At 34.5% G+C, this 27,119-nt stretch overlaps 2 protein-coding genes across 2 annotated transcripts in view; both read right to left on the bottom strand.

Annotated features, from left to right (window-relative positions):
* Window positions 1–210: 210 nt before the first annotated feature.
* LOC134680272 (uncharacterized) lies at window positions 211–3,473 on the bottom strand. The gene is made up of 5 exons (XM_063539367.1): window positions 3,468–3,473; window positions 2,306–3,383; window positions 1,585–1,711; window positions 1,345–1,538; window positions 211–248 (listed from the first exon to the last, which is right to left on the bottom strand). Exons 1-5 carry the CDS (start codon window positions 3,471–3,473, stop codon window positions 211–213), a joined length of 1,443 nt encoding a protein of 480 aa, XP_063395437.1.
* A 4,038-nt stretch (window positions 3,474–7,511) lies between these two features.
* Window positions 7,512–27,119, bottom strand: part of LOC134680119 (RING-box protein 2) — a 57,515-nt gene continuing 37,907 nt past the window's right edge. Inside the window, exon 2 of the mRNA XM_063539169.1 lies at window positions 7,512–8,088. Within this exon, the coding sequence (XP_063395239.1) occupies window positions 7,907–8,088 (182 nt within the window). The 3' untranslated portion in view covers window positions 7,512–7,906. The remainder of the gene's footprint in view (window positions 8,089–27,119) is intronic.

Genomic DNA, 27,119 nt, shown 5'->3' with positions numbered 1-27,119 from the left:
TGCCAGTTTGCCACCTAACAAACATTTCGCTCGCTTAGTGATAAACGGGAATAAGACGAAAAACAGGAATTGTGGTAAAACGCGTTTAAAGATTTCTTCGTCAACGCATCTCACTTTCTTTCAATAATTTAGCAAACTTTAATTGCATATGTCATTGTTTGTGTTGTAATTTACATTATATATAGTAAATGCTTATATATTTAATAAAACCTAGTTCATTGCATTATGCTGCATGGCATTTATAAGACCTTAAAAAATAAGTTATAGTTATATTACGCTTTATTATGAAATGAAATTTTGTGTTTAGGTTTTATTAAAGGCTCAACTCCTAAAGATGCTTTTTAAGATAAAAAGTCAGGGCAATGATTAATAAGTATTTCGTAAAAATACAATTTACGAAAAAATATTATAGGAAGGAAGACAGTTCAATTGAATATATTACATTTTAATAATATAACAAAAGAGTTTTAAATGAAATTACCCACTCGTTTTATCATATTTTTATTACAAATCGAAAAAATGGTGATTTTCTAGTCATTTGAATAGGGGGTATACTATTTAATATCATCATCATCATCATCATCTCAGCCATAAGACGTCCACTGCTGAACATAGGCCTCCCCCTTTTTTGGGGGGTGAATGCCATAATCGCCACGCTTGGCAGGCGGGTTAGCGATCGCAGTCGAGTACACCGAATTTGAGGGACGCTGCTGCCCGTCCACCGGTGGTCTTGGACGTGGTTTAAGGACATACCCGGGTCCTGGACGTAGTTTAAGGACATACCCGGGTCCACTATTTAATATGACCTGTATTAATTAAGTTATTTCAAGTCTGTTTAAGGGAACTACAAATCAAAAAATAATAACACCAATTATAAAGTATACAACAACGCATAACCTTCTCTTGGGACACCATTTGAAAAAAGCTTTTCATCTGAACTAGTTACGTTTTCTACAACTTACACATTTTTAATAATGAATGTAAAACATACTTGCTGAAACAGAAAAAAAAACATTTTATGTTTCTAATATCCATGAAAAACTTATACATGTAAATATTTATGATTATTAAGATAATCAGCCTTAGCATCATCACAAAAAGAGATCCAAAGTAATTAGCTACTGTTATTGCATAATACTTATTTACTTATATTTATTTCAGTCTCTCTATGGCATTATGAAAACGCTACAGGGTAAAGAACATTTTATAAAATCGTATTATAATAATCAGCGTAATAATTAGGTATAAGGTGTTTCGAGATCAAATCCCGTAAATCTTTTTTCTTGTTTTCAGTTAATTCTAATTTTGCACTGAACAACGTTTGTAAATTGATTTCAGTTATACTAGGCATCTTCTTCCTTTTATTGCGTACAGACACCTTGCTGTATTCTTCTTGATTATATGAACTTTTGTAGTAGAATACAAAAGGATCTTCTTTGGTGAATTTCAAAACTTTTATATCGTTCCACACAACGCTTTCACCTTCATCATTCACATTATAATTGTAGCCCCACTCCTTTTGCAATAATTCCATATCCCTGAAAAAATTATAGGTCAGTTCGTGGACAACAAACGGTTTCTTACTTTTTTTTAGCGCTTTTTATTATAGGAATATATTGTTGTGGGCAATATATTGGGCCTGATTTTCTATTCCTTTTGATCTCTTTTTCGATTAAGCTATGTACATTGTCAGCCTCATTCTGAGTATGCCCTGTAATTAAAAAATTGTGAGTGATAGTTTTTATGTTAGCCAAAGAATGGATCGCGTATAAATACATGGTTGTGACATATTTATTTTTATTTTGCCCGCAGCAATTATCAGAATAGAAAATGATATCAATGTCATTTTCCACTTGTTGCGATGCAAGATTCTGTAGGTAGATAAACGCAAGAACCGATTTCATTTGCGCCTCTTTTACCATCAGTCTCAGTCCAGAAATAACAATCGACTTTTTCATAAGCTGTATATTCTTTGTTTTTTCGAGTCTGGTGTTGAGGATTACTATTTTTTTTGGTAAGTTCAGTCAAAGTAAAATTGAAACTATTTAATTTTGATTTATAGTAAAAAGCAGAAGTGTCACCATTAGGGCATTGCATCACGGCTTGCAAATCGTATACAACTACTCTTTTTTTTGGATTTATATTATGGCGATCAATTGCTTTTTCGATACGAGCCAATCTTTTTTCATTTAAGTGATTTTCTTGTTTTTGTTTTGATTTTTCTTTCTCAGCAGGAGTGGAGTTTTCAAATTTGACAGATTCATTGCATAGATCTTTTTTGGGCTGAAAAAATCCTAAATTGAACTCAGTTGTAAAAATTTTGTAGTAGGATCTTTTCCCCTTTCAGCTTGTTGATCTTGAAAGTCTTTGTATAAATCAACAATTGTTTTCGAACCATCTATGTAATATTCTCTTAACGCAGTTTTTTTCAAATATTGTGATTCTATGTGAGGTATAGAACTAATATGCTCCTTAATGCCATTCACTAACTCTTCTGAAATCTTTTTGTGATTTTCATGTCTACCACGTAAATCATCTTGTAAGAAACCGTTACCATCGTGTTTATTTTTTGTTGTCTGAATCATTCTATCCGTGATGTCTAAAGTATTTTTAAAAAATAATTTACAGACACGAATACGTCTATTCTCTACAGTAAAGTAATAAGCTTTATTGTAGCTTCTAGGATTTTCAGCGTTTGTGTATCTATATTTAGGTTGAACATCTACCATGCATGCACTTATGAAAGCTCTTTGCTTGTATAAGTCAGCTAATTGCCAAAAAGAATTAAATAAGGCTGACCTGGTCTCCTCATTAATTTGTTCCGAACACTTGTGTTTGCAATTATGTGTGCAAAATGGTTTAATACTGCGGCCGGGAAATGATTTACAAGATGCAGACATTGACGTGTAAGGTTGGCCACTGTTTCTTAGCTTCTGTACCTTGTTTTGTTTCCAGTTCTCTGGATTCCGAGATTTTTTTCTGCCACGTTTTTTAGGGGTATCTGAGTGACTTGAGTGCTCCGAATCCGAAGAAGAATTTCCTGAATCTGAAGACCTGCTAGATGACGACTCAGAGGATGATGACTTAGATTTAGAAGAACTAGATGACGAATCTGCTATTACTCTTGGTGCGATATGGTTTCGTGACGAATTATCTGTATATGTTGGGTCTGTATCACTCAAATCGACATCGCTCTCATTGGAATGAATGGGTGAGAATACATAACTAGGGCCAGGATTTTCATCTCTTAGCTCATAAGATTTGCGCTGGCGTGTGAGCAGGCCTGGATTCAATTCAAATACTTGATCAGTAGAAGAATTTTCAACAATGTCAGTTTCCTCTTCTCCTGTAGTTTCAGTTTCATGGTGGACGTTAATAGTTTCCTGGGAACGTCCACTGATATTGTCATTAGACTGTAAAAAACAAAACAGTGAAATAAGGTAACGTTTATAAAATATATCGAATACGGTCATTTTCGTACGCTTGGTTTCATTTGTAGTTACAATAGTTCCATAGTGATATTTCAAACATACAAATCACATGATTTAGCAATTTTAGTCTAAATCAATTCAGTGTTTAAACGTGAAGAGGTAACAGACAGACAGAGTTACTTTCGCATTTGTAATATTAGTAGGGATAACAGTGATTATAATACTTACTAAATAATCGATGCTATTTTCTTTGTCAGATGTCCTCTGTTCTAACTGGACCTCTTCGGAATAATTTTCTTTTGTCCGTTTTACCTAAAATGGTAATTAAGTGATCAAACAGATAAGTATTTTAATATAATGTACATAATGTTATAGTATTTTTATAATGAAAGTTACCGTTATAGTATCATCCGATGTTGCATCTTCTTTTTTTCTTTTTTTTGACAGTGACACCCGCAAGCCGCATCATTTCTTCTATTCTTTTGTTCATACTAAAATAAAATGTAAATAAAAAGAAATAAACACATATAAACCACAAATAGCCTGTTTTATTTTATGATAAAACTAACCGATATCTGAATGTTAAAATTATTTTAATACATTATAAATAAATTAACGAATCATCACAAATAGTTTTATTCAACTACCTTCTTTTAAAATTATGAAATGATGCATGTCTCAATAGTACATTTTGTATTCAATAATTATTTGTGGTAAAGTGGTATATTCTTAATTACGTCAGTTTATGATGCACACATTTTTTAGTAAAACGCGCTAATTCGTAATGTTTCAATATTTTACAAAATATAGTAAGCAATTACTTACGTGGTTTTTGATAAAACAAAGATTTATCTCCCAATACGACACGAAAGTGATGACTTCCTCGCAATCAACTCACAACAAGACTGAAGTTGGCTGCTTTAGCATGAAATGCAATATACCTTCCATATCAAAGTAAAACGCAGCAAAATGTGCTATCTCCTTTTAACCCACGGCTTAGGCCGGTTTAAGAAAGAAATGTGATAGTACTACTCGTAATAGGCTGTTTTAATACAAAAACAAATTATACACGAATTTTGAGTTAATTCCGTTTATCACTAAGCGAGCGATTTATTACCCAGAAGATATGGGTGAATCGACTACATATTTCTTGGTTAGGGTCACTTTTAAAACCCGTTTTATGGTAGTTAAAATAACTAATCATACCTACAATTTTATGGCAGTTATAAGCCCTTTACATAATGGCCATTGGCCAATGGCTCATTAGTAGAAGGTAGGTATAGCATTTTCTCAAACATGCAATGAAATATTGATGTTATGTTCCTTATAATAGGCTGCGAAGTATGACGTTTCAGGTGCGGCTAGGACAAAAGGTATTTAATGGAATTTCATACAAATCTTGCAGGCCTAGGCCGGCAAAGTCCTCTTTTTTAATTTTCATTTCACAGATATTTGTGACACAGCATCGTGGCATTCATCCATAAAAAAAAAACTAGAGGCAGTATTGGCTTTATGGTTCGTAATGACACTACGCCTATAAAAAAAAACAAAAAACAATGTTTGCTATAATTTGCAGTTTTATTTGTATAAAATCAACACGAACTTAATAAATAATACATTATTAACCAAATTTTATAATTTTAAATTATAAATTTAACTACACAAATAAAAACATTTAAAATATGTCATCTAAACGTTAGCGGTAAAAAGGTCTACTCAAACACGCGTAGTTATTTTTTTTAAATTGTTATGGAGGTAAAGTTGAAAAATTTTCATTCTGTTTTATTGGATTTATGGTGCGTCGTTGATTTTTTTACTTTAATATGAGTTCCGACGAAATAATGAAATTAATATTAATTGTAATCGTAGGTGTTGGAATTGGCAGCGTAAGCAGAATTGATTTTAAATAACTTGCTGCCTCTGTCAAAGACGAAGTATGAATATGGTTGCTTATGGCAATTTTATTATTTGAGAAACTAAGAAAAATGGCTTACAGTTTATTAGAAACAGTTTTGTGGCATATTTTAAATGAATGTAACTACAAATTCATCAACACTGTGGAAATTATACTTATTTACTCCATGCATAAAGCAACGATGTATGTGAAACATGATATCAATATGAAAGACTATGTAAACTTATGTGACGAAAACGACAGTCAGACGGATACAAGGGGAAAAAATCAAAGATACATGAAAATATACGGGTAGTAAAAATACACGACTCGTGTAAAACATACGCGTGATAATGATATAGGTACGTGTTGGTTATATTTTGGGTGTAGTTTACTTTTAGTTTTTTCTATAAATAAAACTTGGGTTTCGTGGATTTTTTATTTTATTTATTTCATTGCATGTTTGAGAAAAGCACTATACATACCTCGGCGGGAAATGGGGTTGCCCGCGCTCAGACCTATCCGGCCTCGCTTCGCTCGGCCGTCTATATGTCTTCGGCCGGCAACCCCTTTTGTCCCGGCCTCTGTAGTAATGTACTATTATTCTAACAAACTATAGTACAACTATAGCCTAGCTGATAGGACAGAATAACAACAAAAAAGTAGATCCACTCAGATATAGATCATCATCATCATTGGCCTGTAACATCAATAAGATGATGATTTAAACAGCGTCCATAAGAGTGCGGCGCTTCCGCAAATGACTATTAAAGTGACATTCCATTTCCAACTGCAGCTGCAATACTGTTCATTTTCTATGGCAATTGACAATGACAGCGACGCGTTTCCATAGTAAAATGAACAGTATTGCAGCTGCAGTTGGAAATGGAATGTCACTCTTAAGTTCAATGCGAGAGCGGTAACCGGCGTAACCGCGCATATATAAATATACTAATACATATACCTCTATAGAGTACTCTTCATTGTTTTTATCCAGATTTCCAGATCCATGTAATATTTTCCGACATTGGATAGTTGAAGTAGGTCTTTAGTTAGTTTGAATTTTCCCAAATGTGAAAAGAAAACTAATAAAACGATACGATATGATTCGAAGTCAAGTGTCACCCTGTATACGACCGTTGCAATTATAGCACTATTGTTAGATTCTTGGTCTTTGCCAATTAAAAAGTTAATTGCATTACTATGTTACCTCGGCACGGGTTTTCCATGATAGATACTTAGAAGGTTCTTTATTCATGAGTTTAACTAAACCGTTTAACATTACCGATGAGTTAAGTACCTAAATAATTGCAGGCTATAATTAAACACCAAACAGTCATGGTTGTTGCGCATAATTCAGCGTCGGGCCGGCAATGCCTGCATATAGGCGCGATATGTACAAGTATAAACGCGGAAATATGATGATTATCCTGTTTTCTTCCTCGTAATATTTTATTTGAAACCAAGGTCCGTGTTTTTTATACACTATGTTTCTTTGACAAGGAAAAAAATACAAGTTGAACGACTGACCTAATGACACCCGTTTCCGAGGTTTTATAAAAGGTCACTTGGATAAGGAAATTAAGACTGTCAATAACTCAATATCCATACAAATTCACGATGTAATAGTACAGATGCTCAGGGTTTTCATCTCCGCTTGACGAAGTAATGCTATCAAGTATACAGTGTAGAAAGATAAGTCGGGCCCTGGAGGGAAACTACCTTAAATCCTTAAGCTGGCTCGTTTTACTTAAAGGAGACATTCCTTTATTTTTAAAACTGCATTCAAAGATTTTCTAAAACTTGCTTGCCTCGCCCGGGACTCGAACCGACTAAAAATTCCAAAAAATAAACACCTGCTATTTTATTCTACTAGTCGATACAATTAAAGTTAATGATAACATTTCTCCAAGAAACATTAGGTCTTACTCTCGTCTGTCGTATAAAATATCCATAAAATCTAATATTTAGTACTCAAGATGTTTTTTAGACAAGCCAAATTGAAGAAAAAAAGAAAAATCTTTAAATGCAGTTTTGTTTCTTTTTAAAAATAAAGGAATGTCTCCTTTAAGTAAAATGAGCCAGCTTAAGGATTTAAGGTAGTTTCCCTCCAGGGCCCGACTTATCTTTCCACACTGTATGTATATGGTAGGTTGAGGTTGACCAATATTCATTGAAAACAAACGTTGAAAGAGATTCTCTATATTCATAGTTTACAAACATAAAAATACCGATTAATATACAACATATGCGGCTATACATGAATACACATGTGCCCTACACAGAGACGGTTGTATAGAGAATATAATTTTTAAGCCACTTAGATGCCTCGGCCGTAAAACGTACGCTCAGGACGTGCACGACTGCACGCTCGACGCTGAAGGCATATCGCGAAACACGAACTTCGAAATTACGTTATCTGTGTTCCTATCGTTCGAATATGCAAGAGTAATAGAGAGCCAAATAACAAAATTTCAAACCTCGTGTTTCGCGGTAGGCCTTCTGGCGCCGATCGCTATATATTTGATAAAACAAAAGGGGGTCAGCATCAGCGTCCATTCCGTGGCCATCGGGAGAAGCTTCACTTGCCCATCCGCTGTATGGACCACTCCTGCTGGCACAGCGGGCAGCGGTTGTTCTGTTTGACCCACAGCGACATGCAGCAGAAGTGGAAGCTGTGGTTGCACTCGCCCCACACCACTACGCAGTCCTGTTTGCCGTATGAGTCCTTCTTGCTTTCGCCTTGGCAGCGGAGGCAGGCATCTGAAATAAAGTTGAGAATGTTGAGATATTAGACTGGCAAAATTCTGTGATATCGATTTCGCCTAGGTACTACCAAGTAGTACTACTAAACAAAAGAGCTCAAAATACCTACGCCGACAGGGTGTCAAAAACCCGACAGACTAAACCGGTGGCGTACATTTAAATGTTTTCAGATAGGTACATTTAATTGCATATTTTGACTTTACATTTTAAATGACCATGATGGTTTAATTTGGTTATGAATTTGATCTGAATTAGGGATATAGGGGCCGATTTTTGAAATACGAGCGATAGAGATTTGGAATCTAGTGGTATTGACCACACGATTTCAATTCTATTAGTAGAATTTAAATGCCTAGTAGTGGAGATATTATTGAGCGAAATACACGAAATCGAGCGGTCGAAATTCAAAAATCGGCCCCATGATCTGTCAGTGTTAAAAGTGAGGTTTTTGTTGATTAGCTAAATGTCACTGTAGACATTATCATATCATATTAATAATAAATAACAAATCCTGTATTAATTAATCATAACCTGTTATTACAATCAGAATAAGCCTCCGTGACCCAATTTGACCCAAGCCCGCTGTTGATTCAGAAGGTAGTCTACAACACAAGCCATTGTATTTTATGAAAAATCCAATAGAATTACGAAGCTACCTATATGTAGGTATAAAATATATAGAAAAACTATACACTATCATAACATGTTTATTTACAGAGAAAAACAATAAGTTTTGCACATTATTATCAGACAATGACAAATCTCTTAGGTAGATTAAGTGTAGTAACAGCTGTTAGAAAAAAAAACTCGACTAAATTATACCTATTTTAGGGTTCCGTAGCCAAATGGCAAAAAACAGAACCCTTATGGATTCGTCATGTCTGTCTGTCTGTCTGTCCGTCCGTATGTCACAGCCACTTTTTTCCGAAACTATAAGAACTATACTGTTGAAACTTGGTAAGTAGATGTATTCTGTGAACCGCATTAAGATACACACACAATACACAATAGAAAAAACAATAAATTTTGGGGGTTCCCCATACTTTTACTCAAAAATTTTTTATCATCAAACCCATACGTGTGGGGTATCTATGGATAGGTCTTCAAAAATGATATTGAGGTTTCTAATATATTTTTTTTTCTAAACTGAATAGTTTGCGCGAGAGACACTTCCGAAGTGGTAAAATGGATGTCCCCCCCCCCCTGTAACTTCTAAAATAAGAGAACATAATGATAAAACTAAAGAAAATGTGATGTACATTACCATGCAAACTTCCACCGAAAATTAGTTTGAACGAGATCTAGTAAGTAGTTTTTTTTTATACGTCATAAATCGAAAACCGCAATTTTATTAGGTATGTTACTTGCTGTTACGGAACCCTTCATGGGCGAGTCCGACTCGCACTTGGCCGCTTTTTTTAAGTTGAATGCACATATATGCACACCAAGGTTCCTTTTAGTTTTGTTTGAGTTGGTTTTTTTCCATTTACAAACATGTTTTGCCATAGAATTATTCAAATAATATTAGTCACCTCATCTGAACGCAGGCGCGGATCCACCGTTGTGGGCACGGTGGGCATGCCCACAACCCTAATAGGGTGCCCTATTGATTCCCCGAGTAGAATTACGCCGATTTTTGTATCGCAGACGCTTTGGCTGAATTTCATTAGGTATAAGTACGCAGAGTAGTCAGTTGATCGATACGCAGATTTACTTTTCATAGTTTTTTTTTTTGCAGATTTAATCTGACAATAAATGATTACTTACTTACTTACTTATAGAATTATCGTTTAATGAACGTCAAAATTGCCCGAGTAAAGTAACCATTGGCCGAAACACAGTACCTAGGTACTTAGTGAAATAGAACTCCTTGCTGTATTTATTTCAGCTGACAACTCAAATTATTAGTGATACAGAATAAACAGCAAGTTTTTAAATTGTTAACTTATGGAGACTTAAATTTAAACATTCAGAATTTTTTGTACATTTTCTTAAAATAATTCCAGCTTTTAATTGACTGTCATAGGAGTTTTAGAGCGCAGGTCTATATGGGTATGGAAAGGGCTCCATAGACCTTACAAAAAAATCGCCATTTTTGGTAAAATTCCGATTACTTAAGTGTAGGGGCAAGTGCTCTACATGTGGACATTTTCCAGATTTTGGCCTTATTTTGTTCATAAATCATAAACTATTTACAATATCAAAAACTAATTTTTTTTAACAATTATTACATAGTCTATTATTGCAGACTAGTTTTATCACGTTAGCTAAATAGGAACCAGATATATAAAATAAATGTTAAATAAAATTAATATTTTTGTATGATATTAGGCAGGGTTCGTAGTCTTCGTACCTATCGACAATATTCTTGGTACAACTTTTCAGCAAATATTTTGGACTTGATAATGTCTCCGGGTCTATAAAGACCTCGGAATCATCGTTTAGTACGCAAAGCTTTAGACGAATTAAGCTTGATTTTTCGCTAGTCAGGGTTTCCATCCATAGGTAGGTACACTAGGTACACTACTCCACCTCCTTTTTATTAACCATGCTATTTAGTTATCAATTAAACATCTGGTGAAATGCGATAACTGTAGAAAACAACAATGAAACCTTGAAGCTTATTTTGTGATTATTTACACACTTGTATCATTTACCGAATTCACAAAAAAACATATTACGAGGATAAAAATTTAGTTATTAATAATATAACACTTTTATTATATACAATTACAAGTTATTAACATAAATATTTTTTCAGCGCCAAAAAAATCTCCGTACATTTATAAATATGGTGTAAGTAATATAAGAAAACGCATTTTTTTAAGTTCACGATCGTTAGTAGTTCTTTAAATACCGGCAGTGTCCACAGGTAAAACCGTCCACAGTACTTCTACTTAATATGTAGTGTGATCCTGATCGAGTGCCACTTGACAAAAACTTTAAAAAAGTTATAAAACGTCACTCGACTGAAGGTTGCTTGATGAAAAGATTACTCTACCAAATGAAATTCTTCTAATAATTGGTCTGCTAATTTACACAGAAGCGAACTGAATGATATGTGGATCAAGAGTCTACCAAAAGTTAGTCGACCAAAAGTTACATCTCCGAATAATTGACTCTATGAAACCATTTTTGGCGAAACGTTACGTTACGTTACAACGCGAATAGACAATCTGCTAAAAATTGGTCGGAGAATCATTATTTGCAAGAATATAGATTATTTACTTCCAGGGGCAATTATTTCCAGCTTATTGCCAGCTTTTAATTTACAGCCGAAGGAGTTTTTTAGCGTAGTTATCTATTTAAGCGCCATCACTTGCATCATCACACTGACCGGGGTTAAACCTGGAGTTACCATGGTTACTAGTACAATTTGACACAGCGTTAACGGTTTAACGGGTTAACCCCGTGTTAGTAAAACCCCTCTGCGAATTTATTGGTCGGGGAATCATCAGGTATCCTCGACTCGCACTTGGCCGATTTTAGAGTGGCTGTGACCACAACCTTTTTTGAGGGCTGGATCCGCGCCTGTCTGAACGAAGATATTCAGGTTCATTTTGGACCACACTTGATCACAATTGGGAGCCTTTGGACATTAGGTGGGTGATTTTACTGTAGCTTATTCTTTTATAGGTACACATATATAAATAGTATAGGTATATACGTTGTCTTTCTCGCAGTACACAACAACGATCTTCGGGAGGACATTTGAGAGGTGTGCGCAGAGGCGAAAAGGTAGAGGCCCTTTCAACAATTTAATGAAAAGTCCTTACATTTGCATTAATCGGACACCATTTAATTTTAAACCAATCTTATTATCATTTCATCCTGTGGCTTGCGGAGTGAAAGGAAGCGCGTGCAACATATGGCAAAAAGGAAACCATTATACGATATGGACATTTTGAGTAAATCGTTATTGTATTTATATAATCTGCAGTTTATATATAAAGTTTCACACCATCGCGTCGATAAGGTGTTCGTCTATTACGTTACGGTCTCACAGTGTCGGAAACTGGCATATACCTACACCAACAGCCAAATAGTTTTTAACCCCCGACGCAAAAATACGGGCGTTAGGTGTTACTTAGGTATATTATGTTTGACGCCAATGTCTGTCTGTGGCAAAGTGGCTCTCAAATGGATGGACCGATTGCGATGCGGTTTTTATTAGATAGGTACGTGAAAGTGAGTTTCCTTGCGGTGGTTCTAAGCTATGTTTGATAAAATCGATCCAGCAGTTTGAAGAGTATCAGCTCTTTTCCAAAATGATGTAAGGCATTTTTGCCATATAATGGATTTGTTTGGCATAATGCGCAGGAGGATTAATTTTTTATTTTTTTATTATATTTATTTTTATTTGAACAAAAATGTGTTATACAGGGTGGAAAGGCACGACGAAGGCACGGCCTTTCCGCAAAGGGGGGATTGTTTAGCCTAAGCTCTATATTTTCTCCATAGAAACTATGTTAATATGGGCAACCGTTACTAAATTATGGCCTTTTAAACATCCATGCAAAAAACTACCTTGTTCTAAGTAAGAAGTCGGCGTGTTAAATATTAAAGCATTGTGAAATAGATTCTTAACCTCGAAAATATCGTCCGAAGTCACGTAGAAAGTGTCCTATGGCTTGATTAAGTGATTCAATTCCACGAGCTTCTACTAATCTACATCCGCGTCGTTACGTGAAAATACACAATTATTCATAACGCCTACTTATGGAAACTACGTCACAAAATACCTTAAATTGTTGGTTAGGTAAATAAATTGGTCGCTTTTTCGCAGTTGTGCAATCAAGTATGTATTTTAATTAAATTTTTTCATACTCAAAGTATTTCCTCTTTCTACTACTACTTGCATCCAATTATGTTAAAACATTTTCTGTAATATCAATATCCAGAGAACTAAATGGGGATTGGGGACTATTACATTTGAATGGAGTAGCGGTCGCGCTCGGTCGTCAACTTTCCTCTTAAGCTAAGAGGATAGTGGACGACCCATTCTCCATAATGATTATTAATCAATAAGTACTAAAACCTCGACCTCATTTTCATTCAGGATGCTTAATCTAAGTGTTTTTCTTAAATATTTAATGTATCAGGTTAATACTCAAACTCATTAGTAATCTTAATAGAAAATTTGGAATGATTCAAAAACATGATACGGACACTTTTTTCACTATTTTAATGAATATATAGTACTGCAGATTAATAAGTATGTACGTGGAAACAACGAAACATAAAACATAATATTAAAAATTAACTAACTCTCAAAAAAAAAAAGAGTTCTCAACCCACAGCGAACGACTTTAAATAATTAAAATGTAAATTTAATTGGTACCCACTTTTCTATGTAATTGACATGAGGGCATATTAAAATGAAATACCTAACAATTTTACCTTCAATGTTATTGCAATGGAGGAAAGAACACTCAGGTATTTCTAGGTGACACATTAAAATTTATTAATAGCGAGTTTTAACATATATCTCTTCTATCTATGCCATTACCAATACTCAAAAGATAGTGTACAGTCGCCATCAGATATATCGGAGCGATCAAGGCGCTCACAAATATCTGAACACGCCTTTATTGTCAAGGCGTTAGAGCGCTTGATCAGATATTTGATCCGCTCCGCTCCGTTATATCTGATGGCGACTGACCGTATAAATATGTTATACTTAATTTGCAAGTTTATTGTCAAGGCTTTATTTTTTTGTTTAATAAAAGCTTTAAAAAAAGGAGAGACAATAAAATTAAATCGTATAGTTAAAACTATAACTTATAATAGTTATAATAAATATAACTGTTGAAGCACAAATTTAATAATGTAGTAATTTCCTTGACACTTTACGATAATATTTTTTTCAATGTGTAAACATTTTTACTGAAGGTGAACTAGTACAGTCACGCTCATCACACGACAATGTTATCTTCGCCAAGGTGTTAACTTTACAAAAAGGCGTTAAAATGCACCTTATTTGTACGTACGAAACCAAAGGTTTGTTTATTTAACAAGACCTACGGCCTACGGAGTACAGGGCCGCTCAAACAATATATTTAGATTATAAGTACCTATCTTTGAAATGTAATTGTTATACTATCTAATCTAGTATTAATTAAGTGTTTACAACGTAAGTACGTAGTTATAAGTATTTACACTTTAACTAAGTTCGAGGGCAAATAAAATTATAATAAAATTTTACTGCGATTTTAAGTAAGAATTCCTGACCTGTCATTTCAATACATTTAGCGGTTATAATATTACCAACATTTATTTTGAATTGATAGTTGATAGTGCGTAGAATTGACCTTCTGATTCGCTTATAAAAAAAAGTAGGCATATTTTGTATTCCATTTTGGTACAACATACCTAGTAATTCCTGGCAGAAATTTGCTATCATGTCAGATTGCAATTTGCAGATTTTTTTGTATATTTTTAAATCGGACGCTTCAGATTTCAGTACGTACGAATTTCAATTACCTATTACGTCACTTTACACCCATTGCTGTTATTCATCTTATATATGTATTTGTGGAAGTAGGAAGGAATAAACCCAATGATTCATACATAGTCGCAAAAAGAAATCTTGAATGAAAAACGAATGCTCCATCGCAAGTTTTATGGTCTGCCAATAAACCTGTCATAAACTCCGAACGCAATGTAATGCGAATTCCGTCGTCGAAATCAATTATTTATTGCTATAGTTAAACGGAATGGAATCCACCATTACGGGTAAGGCCATCAGAATCGGAGACGATCGTATTATTACAGAGTTGTCGTTTGTCACCGAAAAAATTAAGATCAATTAACTTTCGTCACTTTCTAAGTTTGGGTCTAGTTTTGCGGAATGACTCTCACTTTTAAGTAATCTGAATAACAAATAATTATGAATATTCATGCGGCTGTCCTCGGCTAGACCTACCTGCGTGTACACGAACGCCTAAGGCTATGACTATTTCAATCGATTCAATAGTCGATATGCAAACTCACACAAAAGGCCCGATTCAGATTTTGAAATAGACATCTATTAGATATCTTTTAGACATCACCAAGATACGATAACGATATGTTTAAGATTTAACCTGTCAAATTTGAGATTTGCGGGATTCTGGTGATACTCTTGAACGATTTCCACAGGATATGACTTAGAGATCCAATTCACATCTAATATATATTTTACTCTATCTAACGTAAAAGTGACATTGGTTGCCCGAATTACGCTGCAAAAAAGAAATAGTTGATATAGAATGGATCTAGTACGTGTTGTCTCTTGTGAATATCTTGAAGTTCGAATTACTTCGAATACGGCAGAAAGGTATATTTTTGCATAATTATTTTCCGATAATCACCGTAAATCGAGACATCAGTAAATAAATGAATAATAAATATTTCCTGCCTTTTGTAATTAGTAAGTACCTACTATAAAAATGCTTTTAACCGATTTGCAAGACCGAAGTGATCCCATAAGAGCTCTGTCAACAAAGTTTTGTGTGGAGCTCTAAAAACTAACTTTGCATGATAAATTTAAGTGATAATCTGATAATTACACGTAAATTATTAATAGCGATACCAATACGTTTATTTAAAAACTGCTTTTAAATATCAAAAACACGGTTTACATTAATTAAAAAAATGGCAGGCTACCCGTAAGACTGGTCTATCACGGAAAAATAACTCAGTGAGATTTATTATTCCTATTATCAATATTATATACCGTCGTGCAAACTAGCTACCTACCTATAGGTATGTTTAGCAACACAAACGCTTCCTTGTGATATTATTAATTTTCTATCATTTCCTATCTATAACTGCCACAAGACTTAACATCCGCGTAGCAAGAATTGCCGAGCAAATATACAAATTTGACACACCTACTTTCACGGTCGGGAAACCATCAGAAGATGGCACCCGAATCAAGCGATAATAGTCTTTGTATCAATGAATTTAAGGCTAAACGTATGGCTTTTATCAGTAGGTTCGTCATGCGGGTGTTGCTGACATAAATTGCAATGTTTGTGGGCACAACCCGCCCCCAATCAAGATCAATCAAAGCCTCGTCAGTGCCTACGCACGGACGGCGTAACTTGATATCTTCAATTTGCTATATTGACCTCGTTACGAGATGCAGAAAAACAACCTACATTTTGTTTGCGATTCTAGTCGGCTAAGACAATGAAGTCCTTTGTTTATGTTCAATGACGTAAAGAGTTACGTATTTTATTACCTGTCTGTCGTCAAGCAAGGTATTGCTTAACGCTGTGGCCTAAGGCTAGTGCGGTCTAAAGGCATAATGGTCAGAGCTTAGAACATGTAACTCAATTAGTGATTAGAAAAACTGGGAAGGGTCAATGGAAGCCAAAATAACAAACTTTTATTACAACAATGACGCCATTATGGTAGAATCAACAGTGTTAATTTAATTTATACCTTGTCCAGTCTACATATTCAGACAAACAAGGCTTGTATGGACATTGGCGGTGCCGTAATGTTTGAACGAGATAATTCTAAGAATATATGATTCACGAATAAAAAATCTAAAACTATAGTTAGATTTTAGTAATATTTAGGATTAGGTATGTACCTACGTAAACGTAGCTAAACCACAGAGCTAAATACTGGAATCAGTTATGTAACGCTACCATACATGATCCAAAATTTTTTTATTAAACTATGAGCTTCATCACATCTGATATTTGAGTAATTCTAAGCATTTCTAGCCTGGGGTGGGAGGGAGGGTGGGGTACAAAGACGGCCGCCACCCGTCATCTTTAAAAAAAATCTATTCTGATCCTGGTGGGTACTAGGGCAAGTTTGGTATCATTTTCGTATAAACCAAAGACGTAGAATTCATTGCTGATATTTGTTTTTTTCAGTTTCATAGTGATTTTACAAGAAAAACGTAAAAAGGTGAAAAATTTGGTTGGAGATTTTTGCTACGCGGAGCCGTAACTATAAAAGATAGAAAGTTGAAATTTGCACACTAGATTACATTTATAAAGTGTACAAGAGATAAGAAGCGATTTTGAGAAATTCAACCCCTAAGGGGGTTAAAAAGGGGATGAAAGTTTGTATGGGGTTCAAGTTTTATTTTAAGCTAGGAATTTGAAACTTCGTAAAACGATATGTTATTAAAATACAAGAAAACTAATTTCAGCGTTTTTGAAAATTCATCCCCTAAGGTGGTGAAAAAGGGATTGAAAGTTTGTATGGATATCAAAAAATTTTTCGAACGCGGGACATGAATCTTTCTTTGTATTTGGGGATATTATTAAAAGACAGGAAAAGTAATTTCAGCTTTTTGTAAAATTCATCCCCTAACAGGGTTAAAAAAGGGTTGAAAGTTTGAATCCATTACAAATCCGAGTAGACACACATTTCTTATTGCCTCCCAGGCTTGAAATGCTTAGAATTACTCAAGGAACATATGTGATGAAGCTCATAGCTTAATAAAAAAAATTTGGGTCAACTTTATAACTGTATTTTCGCTTTTTGGTGCTATAAACGGTGTAAAAACAGTCGAATAAAAGTCCTGTAAGCGTTTACTCAACGCGAAAAGGCGCACTTATACAGACTAAAAGTGTTATAAAAATAGAGTAAGCGCTGTATAAGAAGCAAATCGATGCTGTAAGAGTTGATATAAAGCGCTTCTAGTGTTTTAATAGCAACGATAGTGCTTTTATTCGATTATTTGTTCTATAAACATTATCAATTTGCTATTACGCAGTGAAAGTGTTCTATAAAAGCAACCGCACTGCTTTTTCTCAGCAAAAATGTTTCGTAAAAGTAGCCGAATTGCTTTTACTCGGCATTTTGAATGCGTAAGAGTGCAGTAAATGCTTTTATTCAACAAATATGTGCTAAAAACGATCTCAGGTAAGCGATTATATTTCAATTATTTGATTAAGTTTGAAGCCTAATCGTCTTCACGTATCTAATAAAACAAAAAGGTACTTAAGTATTTTTTTACTGCTGTCATCCATGACATTTATTTTTACCGTGATTGTGTACATAAGTTTTTACTGTCTGTAAGTACACGTAATACAGTAAAACCTAGCGCGAAAAATACTTTATTGATAAAACCAAAGGCACTGGTTCATATATATTCATGGGCCGCCTATTTTCTTAAATTTCAATAAAAAAATATTAATTAAAATAAGTAAAAATTTGCTTACACGATCTAGTTTCTGTTATATCTCATTAATTCGACTATAAGTCGAGTAACTGCGTTTACTGCTACACTTATAGCACATGTTGTCGCCATGTTTATGGATTTATAGTCCGGTGGCCGACTGCATGAAACCCTACCTGATAAAAAAATAGAATAATCCTACTCTGTGGGGGTAGCTGACTTTTAGCAGCTTCAACTGCTCTTGGTCGGCCGTGGCTTAACTTGGCAAATTTTGCGCAAAGGGCAAAAAAGTGGTACAAATATTTATCAAAAAAACAAAAGTGGTCAGCTACATCCTGTGTTGGCAGGTTCCTGTGTCCGACCGAATTTGTGGTACCACGTGAGCTACAATTTACTTCATCGAAAAATAGAATGTCACTTGTATGGTAGGATTGCTGCCATTCACATTTTTTTTAATGCGGACGGACTGCAAAAGCTATCAGGCTAAGGTGAGGCCGACCAAGACATACGTCAACAAATTTAATGTAGGTATTACAATCAGTTTTTTTCATTCTATTTTTCGATGAGGTAAATTGTAGTTGTCACGTGGTACCACAAATTCGGTCGAACACAGGAACCTGCCAACACAGGATGTAGCTGACCACTTTTGTTTTGCTGTCCTCAAAGGCAGCTATCCTACCCTGCAAGTTTCATTCTATTATACGATGGGGTTTTTTTTTGATGAATTTTTGTGCCACTATTTTGCCATTTACGCAAAATTTGCGAAATTAAGCCGCGGCCGACCAAGAGCAGTTGATGCTACTAAAAGTCAGCTACCCCTACAGAGTAGGATTTTCTATTTTTTTATCAGGTAGGGTTTCATGCAGTTGGCCACCGGACTATATTGAAACGTACAACATGGCTGACTTGTGCTGTTAATGTAGTTCAAAACTCTTTAAAAGTACTCTAAGCTGAATACATTTTGAATAAAACCTGTAAATACACTTCAGCTCCTATAACAGCGGTTTGAGCCCCATTACCCGAATTATGATATAAGCGCGCTGTTACAGCAGCATTGTTGCCAAATGGTTATTGGATTGCTTTTAATAGGCTTTTATAGCAACAGAGAAGAGAGTTGAGTAACAGTTGTATTAAAGCGCCTTATTCAGACAATTAGCTATTCTATAGCTGTTATATGATTTTAATAGAACAATTATGCTGAATAAAAGTGATTTAGTAGCGCTAATTCAGCATTTATTAAAAGGTGGAATAAAAGTGCTAAAAGATAGAGCTATAAACGTTTATACGACATGATTATAGCACTAATTAGCGAAAATTGCTAAATAGTCGAGTTAACCGCTATTATACGATATATTGGTGTTTCAACAACCGTAACTCGGCTGTTATACGATTACAGGCTGAGTAAATCAATTCTTATACGACTATTTTGCTAGTTGGGTGCTTCCGCTACAACTGATGTTTGCTGGCGGGTGTTTAGAATCCCTATTCGCGTTGTGGTTTAAATCTTATAATTAAAAAATTAAAGGAACTTTATTCGTGGTTTCTGCCCGCGACATCGTCTGTGTGTGTACAATGTATGTACATAGAATTAGTATTTCCAATATTTCCATAAACCACTTCCATAGTAATATCCATACCATTATTACCTCCTTAAACCACAAGGGATGATTTCCGGGTTATAAACTATTCTATGTCCTTCCCGAGACTCAACTTATCTCCATGTTTTCAATGACAAAGTGTGAACATGTCATTAATGTTTAATTTATGAAAGTAGGTATGACGTTTACTTTTACAATTACTCTTTCTCATTTTGTTCCGTTCAAGTCGGTGCCGAACTGCACAGTTAGTTTAGACGGACTCTAACTACTCAGTATTCGGCGTAATACCGAAGGTAGCTAATCTAATGGTAATAATGGCATCATCTTCGCAAACAATTTAAGCTGCGACCGGTCTACATATTTGTGCTGGGCGCGGTCGGTAAGTATAAATATTAGTCTGAATTTGTCTCCCAATTGTATATAGAGATTACATCTATAATCTTACTCTTTATACTGTAATATTAATAATCTACCTACGAGTATATATTTTTTATTGCGTGAAGCTCAGACGCACAACGACAATATTTCCTGCATTTATTGCAATACATTACCTACATGTAACCCTGAGTAATTGGCGATATGTACGAATAAATACGCATATCGATGAGAATGTGAGAAAACTTCCTATTACGAAGATCAGGAAATGCAGAATATGAAAGAAATGTTTGACATATAACTTGTATTTTTCCGAGTAGGTGTGAAATTGTGAATTTAAAATGACTCCTTTTCGCATTGTTTTCAATCCCATAAATAGTACCTACAGTTGACACCCACATTGAAAATGTTCCAGATGTGACGAAGAACTAGATTATGCCGCATTTAAAACCTTGACTTATATTATTGTTTTTCTTTATAATCCATGTAGTTGACACTCATAGCAAATTAATTAAGCCTATTTAGTTTAAATTAATACTAACACTAATCAATTAGGAACGAAGTGGCAAGTCTCAGTAGTAATGTAGACTAAAAAACACAACATAATAGACGAGATTACGTGAACGACGTCTTAACATGACTTGCGATGTCGTCAAGGCATGCTAAGCGGTCATAATATGGGATTCCCAACCTTTTTCGTTTTGACGAAAAATATGAGCATTGATTTTTATTTTGTATCGAAAAGATATAATATCGATGGGATAATGAAATTGAGTTTGTTGTATTATTATTGCTTTTACGTACTGTTGGCAATGTAAGAAATTTATTTGGATGATCATTCCTGGACTTAGGAATTAGACCGTAACCGTAATACACTTTACACTTGTCACCTAAAATATTAAATTCTCACAAAACTGTTTTTTGTTAGAATTTGTGTGACGTAAATGTCTAGGAAGTGTGAACAGTTTTGACAAAACATGAACTCATCCGATTCGTTTAAAATATATGTAAGTGGCATAGCATTAGCACGTGGCTGTTATGTGCTAATATCCTATGCGTTAAAATACTAGGTATATATTTAAGCCTTTCTTGTAGTGACTGTTTGTTTATCTAAATAAATAAATAAAAACTAAATATTTTTCACCACACCAGCTCCTAAGAGCTCATACTAAGAAAGTGTATTATAAAGGTTAGTGAGTACTAACTGTCTCTTTAACGGCTTTTAGGGTAAGGCAAGGTCGCAGAGTCGTTGCCAGTAAAAATTAGCTAATAAATAAATAAATATTATAGGACATTTTTACACAAATTGACTAAGCCCCATGGTAAGCTCAAGAAGGCTTGTGTTATGGGTACTCAGACAACGATATATATAATATATAAATACTTAAATACATAGAAAACAACCATGACTCAGGAACAAATATCTGTATCATCATACAAATAAAATGCCCTTACCAGGATTCGAACCCGGGACCATCGGCTTCGTAGGCAGGGTCACTACCCACTAGGCCAGACCGGTCGTCAAAATAAAATAACTATAAACTGAAATACACATCTATTATAGACAGAGGGTTTGGTCTATATAATAGACATCTATTATATAGACCAAACCCTCAAGTGGCGGAAACTGGATTCGAAATTTGTTACCAACAAAATATTTTAATGTTTAATACTGTCAAAAATCTATAACATAAAGAGTGGGTTATCTCTTCCATCAACTGCCGATCACCTGTCAACGTAAAATATTCCTACTTCAAAGGTACTCGTATTTTTATCTAGGTATTTTTAGTATTTTTACAGTATTTAAAATTAAATATTTTGGAAGTAACAACTGGGAATAAAAATTCCCACAAATTGGTTGGTGGTAGGTAACTACTAAGATTATTTTTCTCAGTTGTTACCACTGGTTTGTTCCTAAAATTGAGTATCCAAGTTTACCGTAGTTTCAGGCATTGACGTCATAGATCAGCGGGGTGATTGATCCGTTGCCCGACGGAGACGTCAGTAGAAAATGAGGCGACATTTATAAATACTAACTACATACGTGGACGCGATCGCGAGTGCATCCATATGATGGACTACGTGATAGGCCCGGCGTGCGTGTTTTTGGTAATGAACTATGGAGTCAAGATCCACGTATTGTTTCGATTGGGTTCTATGACAATGGCAGATGAGATCCATACATTTATAACTGACCTTTATCTACAAGTAAAAATCGATAACAGCGGGCCAAAACAAAATCGCCTTAATAAGTTTATTTTTTTATGTCTAGTAAACGCTTTGCGTGTGGTTGCGTCGTTTTCGTTTGCTATATGAAGGAAAGAGATACAAAACATATTTGGACAAATCCCGGTTAGGTACCACGAAGTGAAGAGGCTAACTTATACCTAACCTACGTTCATATACTGACTTCTGTTGATTTAAGGTGACAGTCCATTTCCAACGACAGCTGCATTACTGTTCATTTTACTATGGAAATTGACAATAACAGCGACGCGTTCAGTACTAGGAGTGCAGCTGCGGTTAGAAATGGAATGTTACCATTAGGTTACAATTGCGTGTCGCCGGTGACGGAAGGAGGTGACTCTTTTATCGCAAATCGCATCAATTAAATAAAAAAAAAGCTTAATTAGGATTTAAGATAACGGATTACGAAAGAAATAACTGTCACTATCAATTTTTTTTTGATAGAAAATTAAATTGTTATCATGACGTTTGACGTCTGTTTGTACAGTTGCTTGTCCCAAAAATCACGTATAAGTCACGTACTGTTACGTTTTATTATGTAAAATTATAAGACAGGGTTTCTGAACCTTTTAATATTTGTTCTATACTGGGTCAAGCAAATCTTGTCAGCAGCAAACGGCGGCAAATTTGAAAAATCGCGGGTTAGCAACACTGTGTTCGAAAATTTCGAAAATCGCGTGTCATCTGTGCTTTATCTGTGGAATGTGGATCGCGAATGACAGCCATCATCTTTGTTTACATTCTGAATCGATTCTATTTCAAGAGATATTTCTGCTGTGTCACCATTAAATACCAATATATTAAATAAGATTGTGCTTAATCAAAGCTAAGATGCCTACAATGCCTACGGTGGCAACTGAGAAATCTAATAAAATATTAAAATCCAGTAGTAGGACATCTACCTGCTGAAGCAATGATTTTATTGATACATTCTTGTTTAACGGCATAGTCCACTTCTAATTTTATTTTGAGATCTTCAAATTAGTTTTTATCAACATCACACACATTTCAAACATTTTCAATAGAGAATCCGCGAGTGACAATTTGAATTGACGGGCGCGCTCAGCGGAAAAAAAAGTTTAGGTTCGATGTACATTGTACATTGCTGCTTTTCTTAGCGCAATACTACTCTTTGAGTGTTGCCCTACTTTAGTTTGCTTTACATTGCTACTGACAAGATTTGCTTGACGCACTATAAATGTATTTATAATTTTTCGAAAACGCATAAGGTAATTCGCACATAATTTGACTGCATTATTTGTGTGAGGATTAACTCTGTTATTTTTCAACAATGAGTTTCACGATATAACTTCTGATACACGTACATACATAAAATAAATTGAATGTAAATTTTCATTATTCTGTCTTTGGTTACGGTTATATGTACCTAATACATTCTGGCAAAATTTGACGGTTGTTCTAACAGTTTGTGGTCAGTAAGCGTTCGTTTTCCTTACGAGTACAGTACGCATTTCGGCATCATAAATTTAACTACTATTTAACTTGGCAAATCTTCAGTTGATAATAACTAAATAATGTTGTACCTATCTAAAAGTATAAGTATATTGAAAATTATTTAGAGGTACGCTCTCTCGATAACACGCTCAGAAATCTCAGAATACAACATCCTGCTCGCTTACTTTCATTCCGATGAGAAAGGATATATCAAGCAAGATGCAGTAAGACAACATTGTTTCTTCATATTACGGTTAAATTAAAAATACATTTTTAACGGTCAGCGCGCGAGATAGCCGTGTGTCGCCATATGTATTCTCCTTATCTGTGCGACTCGAGTAATCGGGGTACAATCTACCGTAAACCTAAGAACCATTACAACTTTGCGCAAACAGAAAGCACTTTTATATTGGTTCGCCGGATCAATCCCTTAGCACGCGCTATAGTTCGTTTTTTTTAGCATTAGAAAGAACTCCACAGAAGTAAGCGTACAGTTTTTATCAGGCTCTTTAATTGTTAATAATTATTGAATTATCTAATGTAGCATGGTCAATACGTATAATTTACTTCAAATTATTACCGCTATAAGTGCGGGATTTGGAACCACAAGCTTACTTCTGCGAAGTTCTTTCTAATGCTAAAAAAAACGAACTATAAGTAAACGATCGAAAGAACACTATGTGTGTAATTTTCTTCGCTTACCGAACACTTGCCCCTCTTGTAATCCAGTGCAGTTGTAATTGTAACCTTTAACCCTTCTTTGCATGGTAATGGAAATTTCCATCATAACATTGTCCTATGAATTAAAGATACTTTTGGAGGTGATTGAAATTTATTTTTAAGACTGTCAACTTTCAACACTAATCCATTTTCTGACTTTTTACTCTAATTTACTCAGTATTTTAATTTATAAAAATTACATTTGTTTTAAGACTAAATATCGGAAAATATGGAAAAACCCAGAAGTTGATGATTTTCAGTATGTTATTTTGGTCGTTTTTTTCGGAGTTTGTAATTGTTTTATATTTATATAAACTTTATCATAGGTATCACTGATAATAGTGTACCATTTTGATGGTACTAAGATTTTTCATATATCTGTTACTGACAATTATATATTTAACACTGTTTTCTCAGTAAAAATCGATGTTATATTTTTTTAAATATTTGTCCCAGAATCAGCAAACAATTACATGACAAATATATTAATTTCCTGAAAAATGAAAAAATCATGCAAAGAAGGGTTAACTCGTAACAACTACACTGAGAGAAAAGTAGGTACAACAAAAACACACTTAGAATTACAAAAATAAACTTAATCCGGGGACAAGGAGAGTTAACTAATAGGAACAAATTGACTTTTGCAATTTCTATTAGTTCTTGCAATTTCTATTATCTGTTTGTTGAAATTATATTTGGGATTACTGAGCTGTTTGTAGAAATAAATAAACTTTACAGAAATAGTGAAACGTCCATAATTATTACTAGTACTTCATTTTTTCCCCCAGTACAGAACTGTTTTTTAATTCCTGGTGATGATTTTTCTCTCAGTGTACGCTTTATCGAAGATCCAACTTAGTACTGATTCTTTTAGGTCGAATACTTAGGAAGTGACGGGACAAACATTGCTGCGCCAACGCGTCGTCGCCACGTCGCCAGGTACATGCATTCACTTTAATCTTCAGGATCTCATTATAATGAACGCTACTTATTGTATTTTGCGGGTCAGTCCTAAAGGTAAAATATATGTTTATCATGAGTCATGAGCTTATAATTCTTTACAACTAGCAGAAAAGTCCTTATCTCCAATAACACTTACATATGAATGTGAAATTTACATTATAAAATACTTTTAGTAATTTTCACTTAAGAAAAACTGTAAATTATTTAATGGTTTCTATGAAATTTGCACTGTTATATTTAATTGAGGTTTAAGTAGTGCTTGTTACGCGTGTGTGGCCCCGCACACATGCGTGTTTTCAAGTTAGTGAGTGTAAAATAAGTTTTGTGGCTGCCTGAGTTTACATTTTAACACATACGTACTTCGAAGTACGTACACTTTGAAAATGTGTGTGTGTCGTGTCAATATTATGAAAGCTGTGAATGTGTTAAGCCTTTACGTCAGTGTTCGCTTGCTAATTCAGATTCGTCAGAGGTTAAAAACCTGTCTGAAATTATTTCAAGAGGAATTAGTGAACACAAGATTGCACACAAGACTGTTTATTTTTTATTAATGGCCCTTTTGTTATTAGTTTTTGGAATAAATATGAAATGCGAACTTTTTCAAATCCAAGAAACAAAGTCATCTTAAAATTAGTGTGTAACATTGACATAAGCTGAACCGTCTGTCCTGTATGGTGGATCAAATTTATTAAAAATGAAAATGTTTTCGATCCCTGCCATGCGGGCGAACCGTTGGTTTGCGCACTTTTCTTCCAGTACTTTTCCATCAAAACCTTGAGTGCTTATTTACGACTCGAAGGCGTTAAACTAGTATTTGTCTCTTTCGCACGCATGGAAAAGCCTAGCTAACGTAGCGCATTGAAGTCACTCAAAAGAAATGTTTATAAGTTGGGAGATAAGTAAGAAGTGCATGCGCTTTAAGTTAGAAAATACAGTGTCTACAGCATAACGGATTATTTCTGTTCAAATAGTGATTGATTTACCCAAGAAAAAGTTTTCTTATATTCATTTGCATTAATCTAGTAAGAAAAAAATAAGCTTTAATTTTACATTAGGTACTATAAGATAGCATTATCTACAATATTTCCGAGTAAGATGGCTGACATTCGGTTTGATTGACATATTGGACAATTTGGACATGACTTAAGAGATCTAGAATGACAACATGGTTTCCGGTTTTGCCCTTATGTTTGCGGAACCTAATCTTATACTTACCTTTAAACGAACAATTCTTGTACCTATATATTGTAACGGTGCGTGTAACGAAGCGTTACACTATCGACCTTCATACTATTTCTGGCACCATACAAATTCTAAATTCCTTTTTGAAATTCAAATCCTATTCCAAATTCCATTCAATGATTTTTATTTTCAGTTCGATCACATACTTTGATCGATAAACATCATTTTATCTAACGGACTGTACTTCCCAAGTTTCTAAACACGACCGTTTAAGTGTGATTTTTATTAGTAAACGTAATAATTCATAAGTGCGTGCAGTTCAGTATAGTGCTCGTTTTGTGGCCCTGCACACCTTC

This window comes from Cydia fagiglandana, chromosome 3 (genome assembly GCF_963556715.1).
Source record: "Cydia fagiglandana chromosome 3, ilCydFagi1.1, whole genome shotgun sequence".
Classification (NCBI taxonomy): Eukaryota; Metazoa; Arthropoda; class Insecta; order Lepidoptera; family Tortricidae; genus Cydia; species Cydia fagiglandana.
This window is presented reverse-complemented; position numbering and strand designations above follow the sequence as displayed.